At 62.7% G+C, this 12,437-nt stretch overlaps 1 protein-coding gene across 1 annotated transcript in view; it reads left to right on the top strand.

The window, feature by feature from the left end:
- Positions 1-11,830, top strand: part of LOC311221703 (ubiquitin-like modifier-activating enzyme 1) — a gene marked incomplete at both ends in the record, with an annotated part of 28,453 nt that extends 16,623 nt beyond the window's left edge. Inside the window, 9 exon segments of the mRNA XM_084307089.1 lie at positions 1,027-1,107; positions 3,135-3,290; positions 4,816-4,981; positions 6,536-6,732; positions 8,189-8,253; positions 10,144-10,339; positions 10,624-10,869; positions 10,964-11,314; positions 11,615-11,830. Coding sequence (XP_084163215.1) covers positions 1,027-1,107; positions 3,135-3,290; positions 4,816-4,981; positions 6,536-6,732; positions 8,189-8,253; positions 10,144-10,339; positions 10,624-10,869; positions 10,964-11,314; positions 11,615-11,830 — 1,674 coding nt within the window.
- Positions 11,831-12,437: the final 607 nt, after the last annotated feature.

Here is a 12,437-nt window from a genome sequence, read left to right on the forward strand (position 1 = left end):
GGGCACCCGTGGGTGGGCATCTCCTTGGGGTGGGTGCTGGCCATGGGTGGTCTCTGGTGACGGAGCACCCATGGGTGGGTATCTTCTCAGGGTGGGTGTTGGCCATGGGTGGTCACCCCCTTGAGGACACCCATGGGTGCTGGGCATCTTCTTGGGGTTGTCTCTGGGGACGGAGCACCCATGGGTGGGCATCTCCTTGAGGACACCCATGGGTGCTGGGCATCTCCTTGGGGTGGTCACTGGTGACGGAGCACCCATGGGTGGGCATGTCCTTGTGGTGGGTGTTGGCCATGGGTGGTCACCCCCTTGAGGACACCCATGGGTGCTGGGCATCTCCTTGGGGTGGTTGCTGGTGATGGAGCACCCATGGGTGGGCATCTCCTTGTGGTGGGTGTTGGCTATGGGTGGGTGTCTGATGGGGACACCCATGGGTGGGCACCTCCTTGTGGTGGGCGTTATCCATGGGTGGTCACCCCCTTGAGGACACCCATGGGTGCTGGGCATCTCGTTGGGGTTGTCGCTGGGGACAGAGCACCCATGGGTGGGCATCTTGTTGAGGACACCCATGGGTGCTGAGCATCTCCTTGGCGTGGTCGCTGGTGACGGAGCACCCATGGGTGGGCACCTCCTTGGGGTGGGTGTTATCCATGGGTGGTCACCCCCTTGAGGGCACCCATGGGTGCTGGGCATCTCCTTGGGGTAGTCACTGGTGACGGAGCACCCATGGGTGGTCACCCCTTGAGGACACCCATGGGTGCTGGGCATCTCCTCGGCGTGGTCTCTGGTGACGGAGCACCCATGGGTGGGTACCCCCTTGAGGACACCCATGGGTGCTGGGCATCTCCTTGGGGTAGTCACTGGTGACGGAGCACCCATGGGTGGGCACCTCCTTGAGGACACCCACGGGTGGGGCCACCTCTTTGGGGACACCCGTGGGTGGGCGCTTGCTGCGAGAGGCACCCACGGGTGCTCCGGGAGCGGGGGGCACCCTTGGGTGGGGTGGGTGACGCGCCCGTGCTTCCGCAGCGCAACAGCCGCTACGACGGGCAGATCGCCGTCTTCGGGGCCGACCTGCAGGCCAAGCTGGGCAACCAGAAATACTTCGTGGTCAGTGACCCCAAAAGGCCCCAAATCGCCCCAAATCGCCCCAAAAGGCCCCAAATGGCCCCAAATGGCCCCAAAAGACCCAAAATGGCCCCAAATGGCCCAAAATGGCCCAAAATGGCCCCACGGGTTCTCCCGGTGACCCCCACCCCACCCGCTTCCCATCTGGGCGTCCCCAACCCAACTGGGACACCTTGGGTTGTGGTCCCAGATGTCCCCATGGGTCCCCAAATGTCCCCGTGGGTCCCCCAAATGTCCCCGTGGGTCCCCAAATGTCCCCTTGGGTCCCCCAGATGTCCCCATAGATCCCCCAAGTGTCCTCATGGGTCCCCCAAATGTCCCCATGGATCCCCCAAATGTCCTCGTGGGTCCCCAAATGTCCTCATGGGTCCCCTAAATGGCCCCGTGGCTCCCCCAAATGTCCTTGTGGGTCCCCCAAATGTCCCTGTGGGTCCCCAAATGTCCCCGTGGGTCCCCCAAATGTCCCCATAGATCCCCCAAATGTCCCCGTGGGTCCCCCAGATGTCCCCATGGGTCCCCCAGATGTACTTGTGGGTCCCCAAAGGTCCTTGTGTGTCCCCCAAATGTCCCTGCGGGTCCCCAAATATCCCCATGGATCCCCCAAATGTCCCTGTGCGTCCCCAAATGTCCCCATGGGTCCCCCAGATGTCCCCGTGGGTCCCCAGATGTCCCCGTGGGTTCCCAAATGTCCCCATAGATCCCCCAAGTGTCCCCATGGGTCCCCCAAGTGTCCCCATGGGTCCCACAGATGTCCCCATAAATCCCCCAAGTGTCCCCGTGGGTCCCCCAAATGTCCCCATGGGTCCCCCAGATGTCCCCATGGGTCCCCCAGATGTCCCCATAAATCCCCCAAGTGTCCCCGTGGGTCCCCCAAATGTCCCCATGGGTCCCCCAGGTGTCCCCATAGATCCCCCAAGTGTCCCCATGGGTCCCCCAGATGTCCCCATAGATCCCCCAAATGTCCCCGTGGGTCCCCAAATGTCCCCGTGGGTCCCCAAATGTCCCCTTGGGTCCCCCAGGTGTCCCCATAGATCCCCCAAGTGTCCCCATGGGTCCCCCAGATGTCCCCATGGGTCCCCCAGATGTCCCCATAGATCCCCAAATGTCCCCATGGGTCCCCCAAATGTCCCTGCGGGTCCCCAGATGTCCCCGTGGGTTCCCAAATGTCCCCATAGATCCCCCAAGTGTCCCCATGGGTCCCCCAAATGTCCCTGCGGGTCCCCAAATATCCCCATGGATCCCCCAAATGTCCCTGTGCATCCCCAAATGTCCCCATGGGTCCCCCAGATGTCCCCGTGGGTCCCCAGATGTCCCCGTGGGTTCCCAAATGTCCCCATAGATCCCCCAAGTGTCCCCATGGGTCCCCCAGATGTCCCCATAAATCCCCCAAGTGTCCCCGTGGGTTCCCCAAATGTCCCCATGGGTCCCCCAGATGTCCCCATAGATCCCCCAAGTGTCCCCATGGGTCCCCCAGATGTCCCCATGGGTCCCCCAGATGTCCCCATAAATCCCCCAAGTGTCCCCGTGGGTCCCCCAAATGTCCCCGTGGGTCCCCCAGATGTCCCCATAGATCCCCCAGATGTCCCTGTGGGTCCCCAAATGTCCTTGTAGGTCCCCCAAATGTCCCCATAGGTCCCCTGGATGTCCCCATAGATCCCCCAAGTGTCCTCATGGGTCCCCCAAATGTCCCCATGGGTCCCCTGGATGTCCCCATAGATCCCCCAAGTGTCCCCATGGGTCCCCCAGATGTCCTTGTGGGTCCCCAAAGGTCCTTGTAGGTCCCCCAAATGTCCCCATGGGTCCCCCAGATGTCCCCAAACATCTCAAACCTCCCCCGTGTGTCCCCAACCATCCCTTTGTCCCCTCCTCCTCGCCCTCCACGTGTCCCCAACCCTCCTGGGCCACCTCGGGCCACGTCCCCACACATCCCCACGCATCCCCACGCGTCCCCACGCGTCCCCACGCGTCCCCACGTGTCCCCACGTGTCCCCACGTGTCCCCGGGTGCAGGTGGGGGCCGGGGCCATCGGCTGCGAGCTGCTGAAGAACTTCGCCATGGTGGGGCTGGGCTGCGGGCCCGAAGGCTCCATCACCGTCACCGACATGGACACCATCGAGAAGTCCAACCTCAACCGCCAGTTCCTCTTCCGGCCCTGGGATGTCACGGTGAGGGGCGGGGCCGAAGGGGGAGGAGCCTGCGGGGGGGGGCGGGGGGAGTGGGTGGAGCCTTTGAGGGGTAGGGGCCAATGGGGTGAGGTCTGCGGGGCAGGAGATGCTGTTGAGTTGGCCAACGGTGAGTTGGTTGACGTTGCGTTGGCCAACGTTGAGTTGACCAACGTTGAGTTGGCCAATGTTGAGTTGCCCAATGTTGTGTTGACCAATGTTGAGTTGGCCAATGTTGAGTTGGCCAACATTGAGTTGGCCAATGTTGAGATAACCAACGTTGAGTTGGCGAACGTTGAGTTGGCCAACGTTGAGTTGACCAATGTTGAGTTGGCCAACGTTGAGTTGACCAATGTTGAATTGGCCAACGTTGAGTTGACCAATTTGAGTTGGCCAACGTTGAGTTGACCAATGTTGAGTTGACCAACATTGAGTTGGTTGACGTTGCGGTGACCAACGTTGAGTTGGTTGACGTTGCGTTGGCCGACATTGAGTTGACCAATGTTGAGTTGACCAATTTGAGTTGGCCAATGTTGAGTTAACCAACGTTGAGTTGGCCAACGTTGAGTTGGCCAACATTGAGTTGGCCAATGTTGAGTTGACCAGTGTTGTGTTGACCAAGGTTGAGTTGGCCAACGTTGTGTTGACCAGTGTTGAGTTGGCCAACATTGAGTTGGTTGATGTTGCGTTGGCCAAGGTTGAGTTGACCAATGTTGAGTTGACCGATGTTGATTTGACCAACGTTGCATTGGCCAACGTTGCGTTGACCAATGTTGAGTTGGCCAACGTTGAGTTGACCAATTTGAGTTGGCCAACGTTGAGTTGGTTGACGTTGCGTTGGCCAACGTTGAGTTGACCAATGTTGAGTTGGCCAACGTTGAGTTGGCCAATGTTGAGTTGACCAGTGTTGAGTTGACCAATGTTGGCCAACGTTGAGTTGACCAATGTTGAGTTGACCAATGTTGAGTTGACCAATTTGAGTTGGCCAATGTTGAGTTGGCCAACGTTGAGTTGACCAACGATGAGTTGGCCAATGTTGAGTTGGCCAACGTTGCGTTGACCAATGTCAATGTCTGGAATTGTTGATGAGCGTTGGTGAGTGGGAGGAGCTTAACGGGGTGGGGATGGAGCAGGTGGGAGGGGCCTAAGTGGGTGGGGCTTAAGGGGAGGAGCCTATGAGGTGGGAACCCGTCAAGGTGCTTCCATTGAGTTGGCCAACGTCAATGGTCAAGTTGTCTTGACCTTTCACGGTGAGTGGGAGGGGCTTAAAGGGATGGAAGGAGAAGGGGAGGAGCCTACGGGGTGGCGCCTGATTGGGTGGGGCCTCAGGTGGGCGGAGTCTTCTGTCTGGCGCCCCCCATGAAGATGCCTCCATTGAGTTGGCCAAGGTCAACGGTCAACTTGGGTTGACGTTTCCTCAGACCGGGTGCCGCTGGAAGGGGCGTGGCTTAGCAGGGCGGGGCCGGGAGGTGGGCGTGGCTCGAGGGGGGCGTGGCTCAGAGGGGGCGGGGCCTCTGTTTTCCTGCAGAAGCTGAAGTCGGAGCGGGCGGCGGCGGCGGTGCGGGAGATGAACCCGGCGCTGCGGGTGAGCAGCCGCCCCGACCGCGTGGGCCCCGACACCGAGCGCGTCTACGACGACGACTTCTTCGAGGCCCTGGACGGCGTCGCCAACGCCCTCGACAACGTCGACGCCCGTGAGCACCCATGGGTGCCCCCCCCCCCCCCCCCCCTACGGCCCCGCTTCCCTCCCCGGGGGGTCCGCGGGGCGCCGCCGGGCAGGGCTTGGGGGGTTTTTGGGGTGCTCCCCAGGGGGTTGAGGGAGGGGGTTTGGGTGCTGGGGGGGTGTCCTGGGGGTGGGGGGTGCTGTGAGGGGTCCTTAGGGTGCTCTATGGGGTCCTTAGGGTGCTGGGGGAGGTCCTCGGGGTGCTGGGGGGCCTCACGGGGTGCTTTAGGTCCCTTAAGGAGCACTACAGGGATCCATATGGATGCTATAGGGGCATTTAGGGTCTTCAGAGGATCTATAGGACATCCTAAAGGCGCTGTAGGGCTGCCCCAGTGCTGCCGTAGGGGCCCCTACAGCAGTCGGGGGGCCCTATACCAGTTAGGATCCCCTATATCAGGTGCAGGCTGCCCTATATCCATCAGGATGCCCTATATCACGATGCCGGGTGCCCTATATCAGTGGGGATGTCCTGTATCAATTAGGATGCCCCTATACCAGTCGGGATTCCCTTATACCAGTTGGGGTGCCCCTATACCAGTCGGGATGCCCTATATCAGGCAGGGAGTGCCCTATATCAATCAGGATGCCCCTATATCAGTCCGGGTGCCCCTACACCAGTTGGGATGCCCTATATCAGTGTACCCTATATCAATCAGGCTGCACCTACACCACTCAGGATGCCCTATATCAGTCCCGGTATCCCTATATCAGTTGGGATGCCCTATATCAATCAGGATACCCTACACCAGTCTGGCTGCCCCTACACCAGTCGGGATGCTCTATATCAGTTGGGATGCCCTATATCAATCAGGCTGCCCCTACACCAGTCTGGCTGCCCCTACACCAGTCAGGATGCCCTATATCGGGTGGGGGGGGGGCTATCTCAATCAGGATACCCTATATCAGGCACGGCTGCCCCTATACCAATCAGGATCCCCCTACACCAGTCGGGGTGCCCTATATCAGTTGGGATGCCCTATACCAATCAGGCTGCCCCTATACCAGTCTGGCTGCCCCTACACCACTCAGGATGCCCCTATATCAGTCCAGGTGCCCCTATACCAGTTGGGATGCCCTATATCAATCAGGATACCCTATATCAGGCACGGCTGCCCCTACACCAGTCAGGATGCCCTATATCAGTTGGAATGCCCTATATCAATCAGGGTGCCCTATATCAGGCATGGCTGCTCCTATACCAGTCTGGCTGCCCCTACACAAGTCAGGATGCCCTATATCAGTCGTGATGCCCTATATCAGTTGGGATGCCCTATACCAATCAGGCTGCCCCTATACCAGTCTGGCTGCCCCTATACCAATCAGGATACCCTATATCAGTCCGGGTATCCCTATATCATTTGGGATGCCCTATATCAATCAGGCTGCCCCTCCACCACTCAGGCCACCCTCCCCCAACCGGGCTCCCCCCTGCCCCCATCGGGACGCCCTTTCTCCATCGGGACCGGCCCCCCCAGCCCCCCCAGCCCCTCGGGGAGCCCCATCCAGCCCCATTTCCCCCCCCCAGGGCTGTATATGGACCGGCGCTGCGTCTACTACCGCAAGCCCCTGCTGGAGTCGGGGACGCTGGGCACCAAGGGCAACGTGCAGGTGGTGGTCCCGTTCCTCAGCGAGTCCTACAGCTCCAGCCAGGACCCCCCCGAGAAGGCCATCCCCATCTGCACCCTCAAGAACTTCCCCAACGCCATCGAGCACACCCTGCAGGTGGGCTGGGGGGGGTTATGGGGGCGATGGGGGGGCGTACGGGGGCGATGGGGGGGCGTACGGGGGTGATGGGGGGGCGTATGGGGGCGATGGGGGGCGTATGGGGGCGATGGGGGGGTGTATGGGGGCGATGGGGGGGCGTATGGGGGCACTGGGGGGGTGTATGGGGGCAATTGGGGGGTGTACGGGGGCAGTGGGGGGCGTACGGGGGCGATGGGGGGGTGTACGGGGACAATGGGGGGGGTATGGGGGCACTGGGGGGGTGTATGGGGGCGATGGGGGGGTGTACGGGGGTGATGGGGGGGTGTATGGGGGCAGTGGGGGGGTGTATGGGGGCAATAGGGGGGTGTATGGGGGCAATGGGGGGTGTACGGGGGCAATAGGGGGGCGTATGGGGGCGATGGGGGGGCGTATGGGGGCACTGGGGGGGTGTACGGGGGCAATGGGGGGGTGTATGGGGGCGATGGGGGGGTGTATGGGGGCAATGGGGGGGTGTACGGGGGCAATGGGGGGGTGTACGGGGGCAATTGGGGGGGGTATGGGGGCAATTGGGGGGTGTATGGGGGCAATTGGGGGGGTGTATGGGGGCGATGGGGGGGCGTACGGGGGCGATGGGGGGGTGTATGGGGGCACTGGGGGGGTGTACGGGGGCAATTGGGGGGCGTACGGGGGCGATGGGGGGGTGTATGGGGGCGATGGGGGGGTGTATGGGGGCGATGGGGGGGCGTGGGGACAGTGGGGGGACACGGGGACATTGGGGGGACACAGGGACATTGAGGGGCACAGGGACATAGGGGGGGACGTGGGGACATTGGGGGGGCATATGGGGACATTGGGGGGGCACGGGGACATTGGGGGGGCACAGGGACATTGGGGGGCATATGGGGACATTGGGGGGATGTAGGGGGCATGGGGACATTGGGGGGGGATTGGGGACATTGGGGGCGGGGGGGGGCACGGGGACACTGGGGGGACACAGGAACATGGGGAGGGTATGGGGACATTGGGGGGCATATGGGGACATTGGGGGTATGGGGGGGCACAGGGACACTGGGGGTTGTGGGGACATTGGGGGGGGCTTGGGGACATGGGGTGGGGGTGTTAGGACATGGGGGGGCACTGGGGGGCGTGGGGACACTGGGGGGGACATGGGGACATTGGGAGGGTGTGGGGATATGGGGGGGGGTATGGGGACAGTGGGGGCAGGGGGGGGGCATGGGGACAATGGGGGGATGTGGGGACATTGGGGGGGGGCTTGGGGACATGGGGTGGGGGTGTCAGGACACAGGGGGGGCTTGGGGACACCTGGGGGGTGTTTGGGGACGCCCTGGGGACCTTGGGGGGGCTGCTTGGGGTCATGGTGTGGGTGCAAGATTTTAGGGGGGGGTCGTTTGGGGTCTCCCCTCCCCCGCTGACCCCCCCCCTTTGTGTTTTTTCCCCCCCCCCCCCCCCGCAGTGGGCGCGGGACGAGTTCGAGGGGCTCTTCAAGCAGCCGGCCGAGAACGTCAACCAGTACCTGACGTGCGTGGGGGGGGGGACGGGGGGGGGGGCGGGGGCACCCCTGGGTGCATCACGGGACCCCCCCCCCCTCCCCCCACCATCGCAACCCCGTGCGTCGCCCCCCAGCCCCCATCCATCACCCCCCCGTTGCATCGCACCCCAAAACCCCCTGCGTCGCCCCCCCTTGCTGCACTGCCCCCCCGTGCCCCCCCCCCGTTGCATCGCACCCCAAAACCCCCCTTGCTTTGCACCCCCCCCCCCCGTTGCACCACCCCCTTGCTGCATTGCACCCCCTGCATCACCCCGTGCACCCCCTCGTTGCACCCCCCCCATTGCACCCCCCCATTGCATCACCCTGTGCATTGCCCCCATTGCACTGCCCCCCCTGTGCACCCCCCCGTTGCACCCCCCCATTGCACCACCCCCATTGCACTGCCCCCCCATTGCACCCCCTGCTGCATTGCACCCCCTGCATCACCCCGTGCACCCCCCCGTTGCACCCCCCCCATTGCACCACCCCCATTGCACCCCCCCATTGCACCACCCCCACTGCACTGCCCCCCCATTGCACCGCCCCCATTGCACCCCCCCCATTGCACCGCCCCCATTGCACCCCCCCCATTGCACCCCCCCATTGCACCGCCCCCATTGCACCACCCCATGCATCACCCCCCATTGCACTGCCCCCTGTGCACCCCCCCTGTGTTGCACCCCCCTGTTGCACCCCCCCATTGCACCCCCCCCATTGCACCCCCCCCATTGCAGCACCCCCATTGCACTGCCCCCCCCGTGCACCACCCCCGTTGCATTGCACCCCGTGCATCACCCCCCATTTCATTGCCCCCATTGCACCCCCTGCTGCATTGCACCCTGTGCACCCCCCCGTTGCACCCCCCCCATTGCACCCCCCCATTGCACCACCCTGTGCCTTGCCCCCATTGCACTGCACCCCGTGCATTCACCCTGTTGCACTGCACCCCATTGCACTGCCCCCTGTTGCACTGCCCCCTGTGCACCCCCCCGTTGCAGCACCCACGTTGCAGCACCCCCCCGTGCACCCCCCTGTTGCACCACCCCCATTGCACCACCCCCGTTGCATCGCCCTGTGCATCACCCTCATTGCATTGCCCCCATTGCACCCCCTGTTGCATTGCACCCTGTGCACCCCCCCCGTTGCATTGCACCCCGTGCATTGCCCCCATTGCACTGCCCCCCCCGTGCACCCCCCCTGTGTTACATTGCACCCCGTGCCACACCCCACGCATCACCCCCATTGCACTGCCTCCCACCTACCCCCCTGTGTTGCACCCCCCCATTGCACCCCCCCATTGCACCACCCCCACGTTGCACCCCCCCGTGCCCCCCCCCGCATTACACTGCCCCCCATGCACCCCCCCTGTGTTGCACCCCCCCCATTGCACCCCCCCCATTGCACCCCCCCATTGCACCCCCCCCATTGCACTGCCCCCCCATTGCACCCCCTGCTGCATTGCACCCCGTGCACCACCCCCATTGCACTGCCCCCCCATTGCACCCCCCCCCATTGCACCCCCACCATTGCACCACCCCCACGTTGCACCCCCTGTGCACCCCCCCATGCACCCCCCCATTGCACCCCCCCCATTGCACCCCCCCCATTGCACCACCCCCACGTTGCACCCCCCGTGCCCCCCCCGCATTGCACTGCCCCCCATGCACCCCCCCATGTTACATCCCCCATCGCACCCCCCCTCCACCCCCCATTCCCCCCCATGCCCCCCTTACCCCCGTGCCCCTTCCACCTCCCCCACCCTCCCCATCCCTCCCCCACCCTCCCCGTCCCTCCCCCACCCTCCCCATCCCCCCCCCGTCCCCTCCCCGTCCCCCCCCCCGCCCTCGGGCGCCCCCTGACGCCCCCCCCCCCCATTTCAGGGACCCCCGCTTCGTGGAGCGCACGCTGCGGCTGGCGGGGACGCAGCCGCTGGAGGTGCTGGAGGCCCTGCAGCGCAGCCTGCGGGGGGAGCGGCCCCGCGCCTGGCCCGACTGCGTGGCCTGGGCCTGCCGCCACTGGCACCGCCAGTACAGCAACAACATCCGGCAGCTGCTGCACAACTTCCCCCCGGGGCAGGTATGGGGTTGGGGTCAGTGGGGGTTATTGGGGTCATCGGGGGTGTTGGGGTCAATGGGGTCATTGGGGGCGTTGGGGTCATCCGGGGTATTGAGGTCATTGGGGGTATTGGGGTCATCAGGGTCATTGGGGTCATGAGGATCATTGGGGTCATTGGGGTCAATGGGGACATTGGGGTCAATGGGGTCATTGGGGGCATCGGGGTCATTGGGGACATTGAGGTCATTGGGGTCAATGGGGTCATTGGGGACATTGGGGTCATTGGGGGTGTTGGGGACATTTAGGTCATTGGGGGTATTGAGGTCATTGGGATCAATGGGAACATTGGGGTCATCAGGAGTATTGGGGTCATTGGGGACATTGAGGTCATTGGGGTCAATGGGGACATTGGGGTCATTGGGGTCATTGAGGTCATTGGGGACATTGAGGTCATTGGGGTCAATGGGGACATTGGGGTCATTGGGGTCAATGGGGTCATTGGGGTAAGCAACGACATCCGGCAGCTGCTGCACAACTTCCCCCCGGGGCAGGTATGGGGTTGGGGTCAGTGGGGTCAACGGGGTCATTGGGGTCATCGGGGTCAACAGGGACATTGGGGTCATTGGGGGTGTTGGGGACATTGAGGTCATTGGGGTCATTGGGGTCATTGGGGGCATTGAGGTCATTGGGGACATTGAGGTCATTGGGGTCAATGGGGACATTGGGGAGGTTGGAGTCATCGGGGACATTCAGGTCATTGGGGACGTCGGGGTCGGTGGGGTCATCAGGGACATTGGGGTCATTTGGGACATTGGGGTCATCCGGGGCATTGAGGTCATTGGGGTCGGTGGGGACATTGGGGTCATTGGGGTCAATGGGGACATTGGGGTCATTGGGGGCATTGGGGTCATTGGGGACATTGAGGTCATTGGGGTCAATGGGGACATTGGGGTCATTGGGGTCATTGAGGTCATTGGGGACATTGAGGTCATTGGGGTCAATGGGGACATTGGGGTCATTGGGGTCATTGGGGTCAGTGGGGACATTGGGGTCATTGGGGTCAGTGGGGTCATTGGGGACATTGAGGTCATTGGGGTCAGTGGGGACATTGGGGTCAGTGGGGACATTGGGGTCATTGGGGTCAATGGGGTCATTGGGGACATTGAGGTCATTGGGGTCATTGGGGTCATTGGGGTCATTGGGGTCAGTGGGGACATTGGGGTCATTGGGGTCAATGGGGTCATTGGGGTAAGCAACGACATCCGGCAGCTGCTGCACAACTTCCCCCCGGGGCAGGTACGGGGCACCGGGGTCAGTGGGGTCAACGGGGTCATCGGGGGTGTTGGGGTCATTGGGGACATTGGGGTCATCGGGGGTATTGAGGTCATTGGGGACATTGGGGTCATCCGGGGTATTGAGGTCATTGGGGTCAATGGGGACATCGGGGTCATTGGGGTCAATGGGGACATTGGGGTCATCCGGGGTATTGAGGTCATTGGGGTCATTGGGGAGGTTGGGAGTCATCGGGGACATTGGGGTCATTGGGGTCAGTGGGGGCGTTGGGGTCATTGGGGTCAATGGGGTCATTGGGGACGTTGGAGTCATCGGGACATTGGGGTCATTGGGGTCATTGGGGACATCGGGGTCAATGGGGACATTGGGGTCGTTGGGGTCATCAGGTGTATTGGAGTCAACAGCGTCATTGGGGTCATCAGGGGTATTGGGGTCATTTGGGGTATTGAGGTCGTTGGGGTCATTGGGGTCACTCAGGGTATTGGGGACATTGGGGTCATTGCGGGTGTTGGGGTCATTGTGGTCATCAGGGGTATTGGGGTCATTAGGGTCAGTGGGGTCATTAGGGTCAGTGGGGTCATTGGGGTCAGTAGGGTCACCCAGGGTATTGGGGTCATTGGGGTCAATGGGGACATTGGGGTCATCAGGGTCAGTTGGGTCATTGGGGGTATTGAGGTCATTGGGGTCATCAGGGTCAATGGGGTCAATGGGGACATTGGGGTGTTGGGGACATTGGGGTCATTGCGGGGTCAGTGGGAAAATTGGGGACATTGGGGTCCTTGGGGTCACTGAGGGTATTGGGGACATTGGGCCGTTTTGGGCTGTT

Source organism: Netta rufina, assembly GCF_964035555.1.
Source record: "Netta rufina genome assembly, contig: SCAFFOLD_159, whole genome shotgun sequence".
In the NCBI taxonomy this organism is placed as follows: domain Eukaryota; kingdom Metazoa; phylum Chordata; class Aves; order Anseriformes; family Anatidae; genus Netta; species Netta rufina.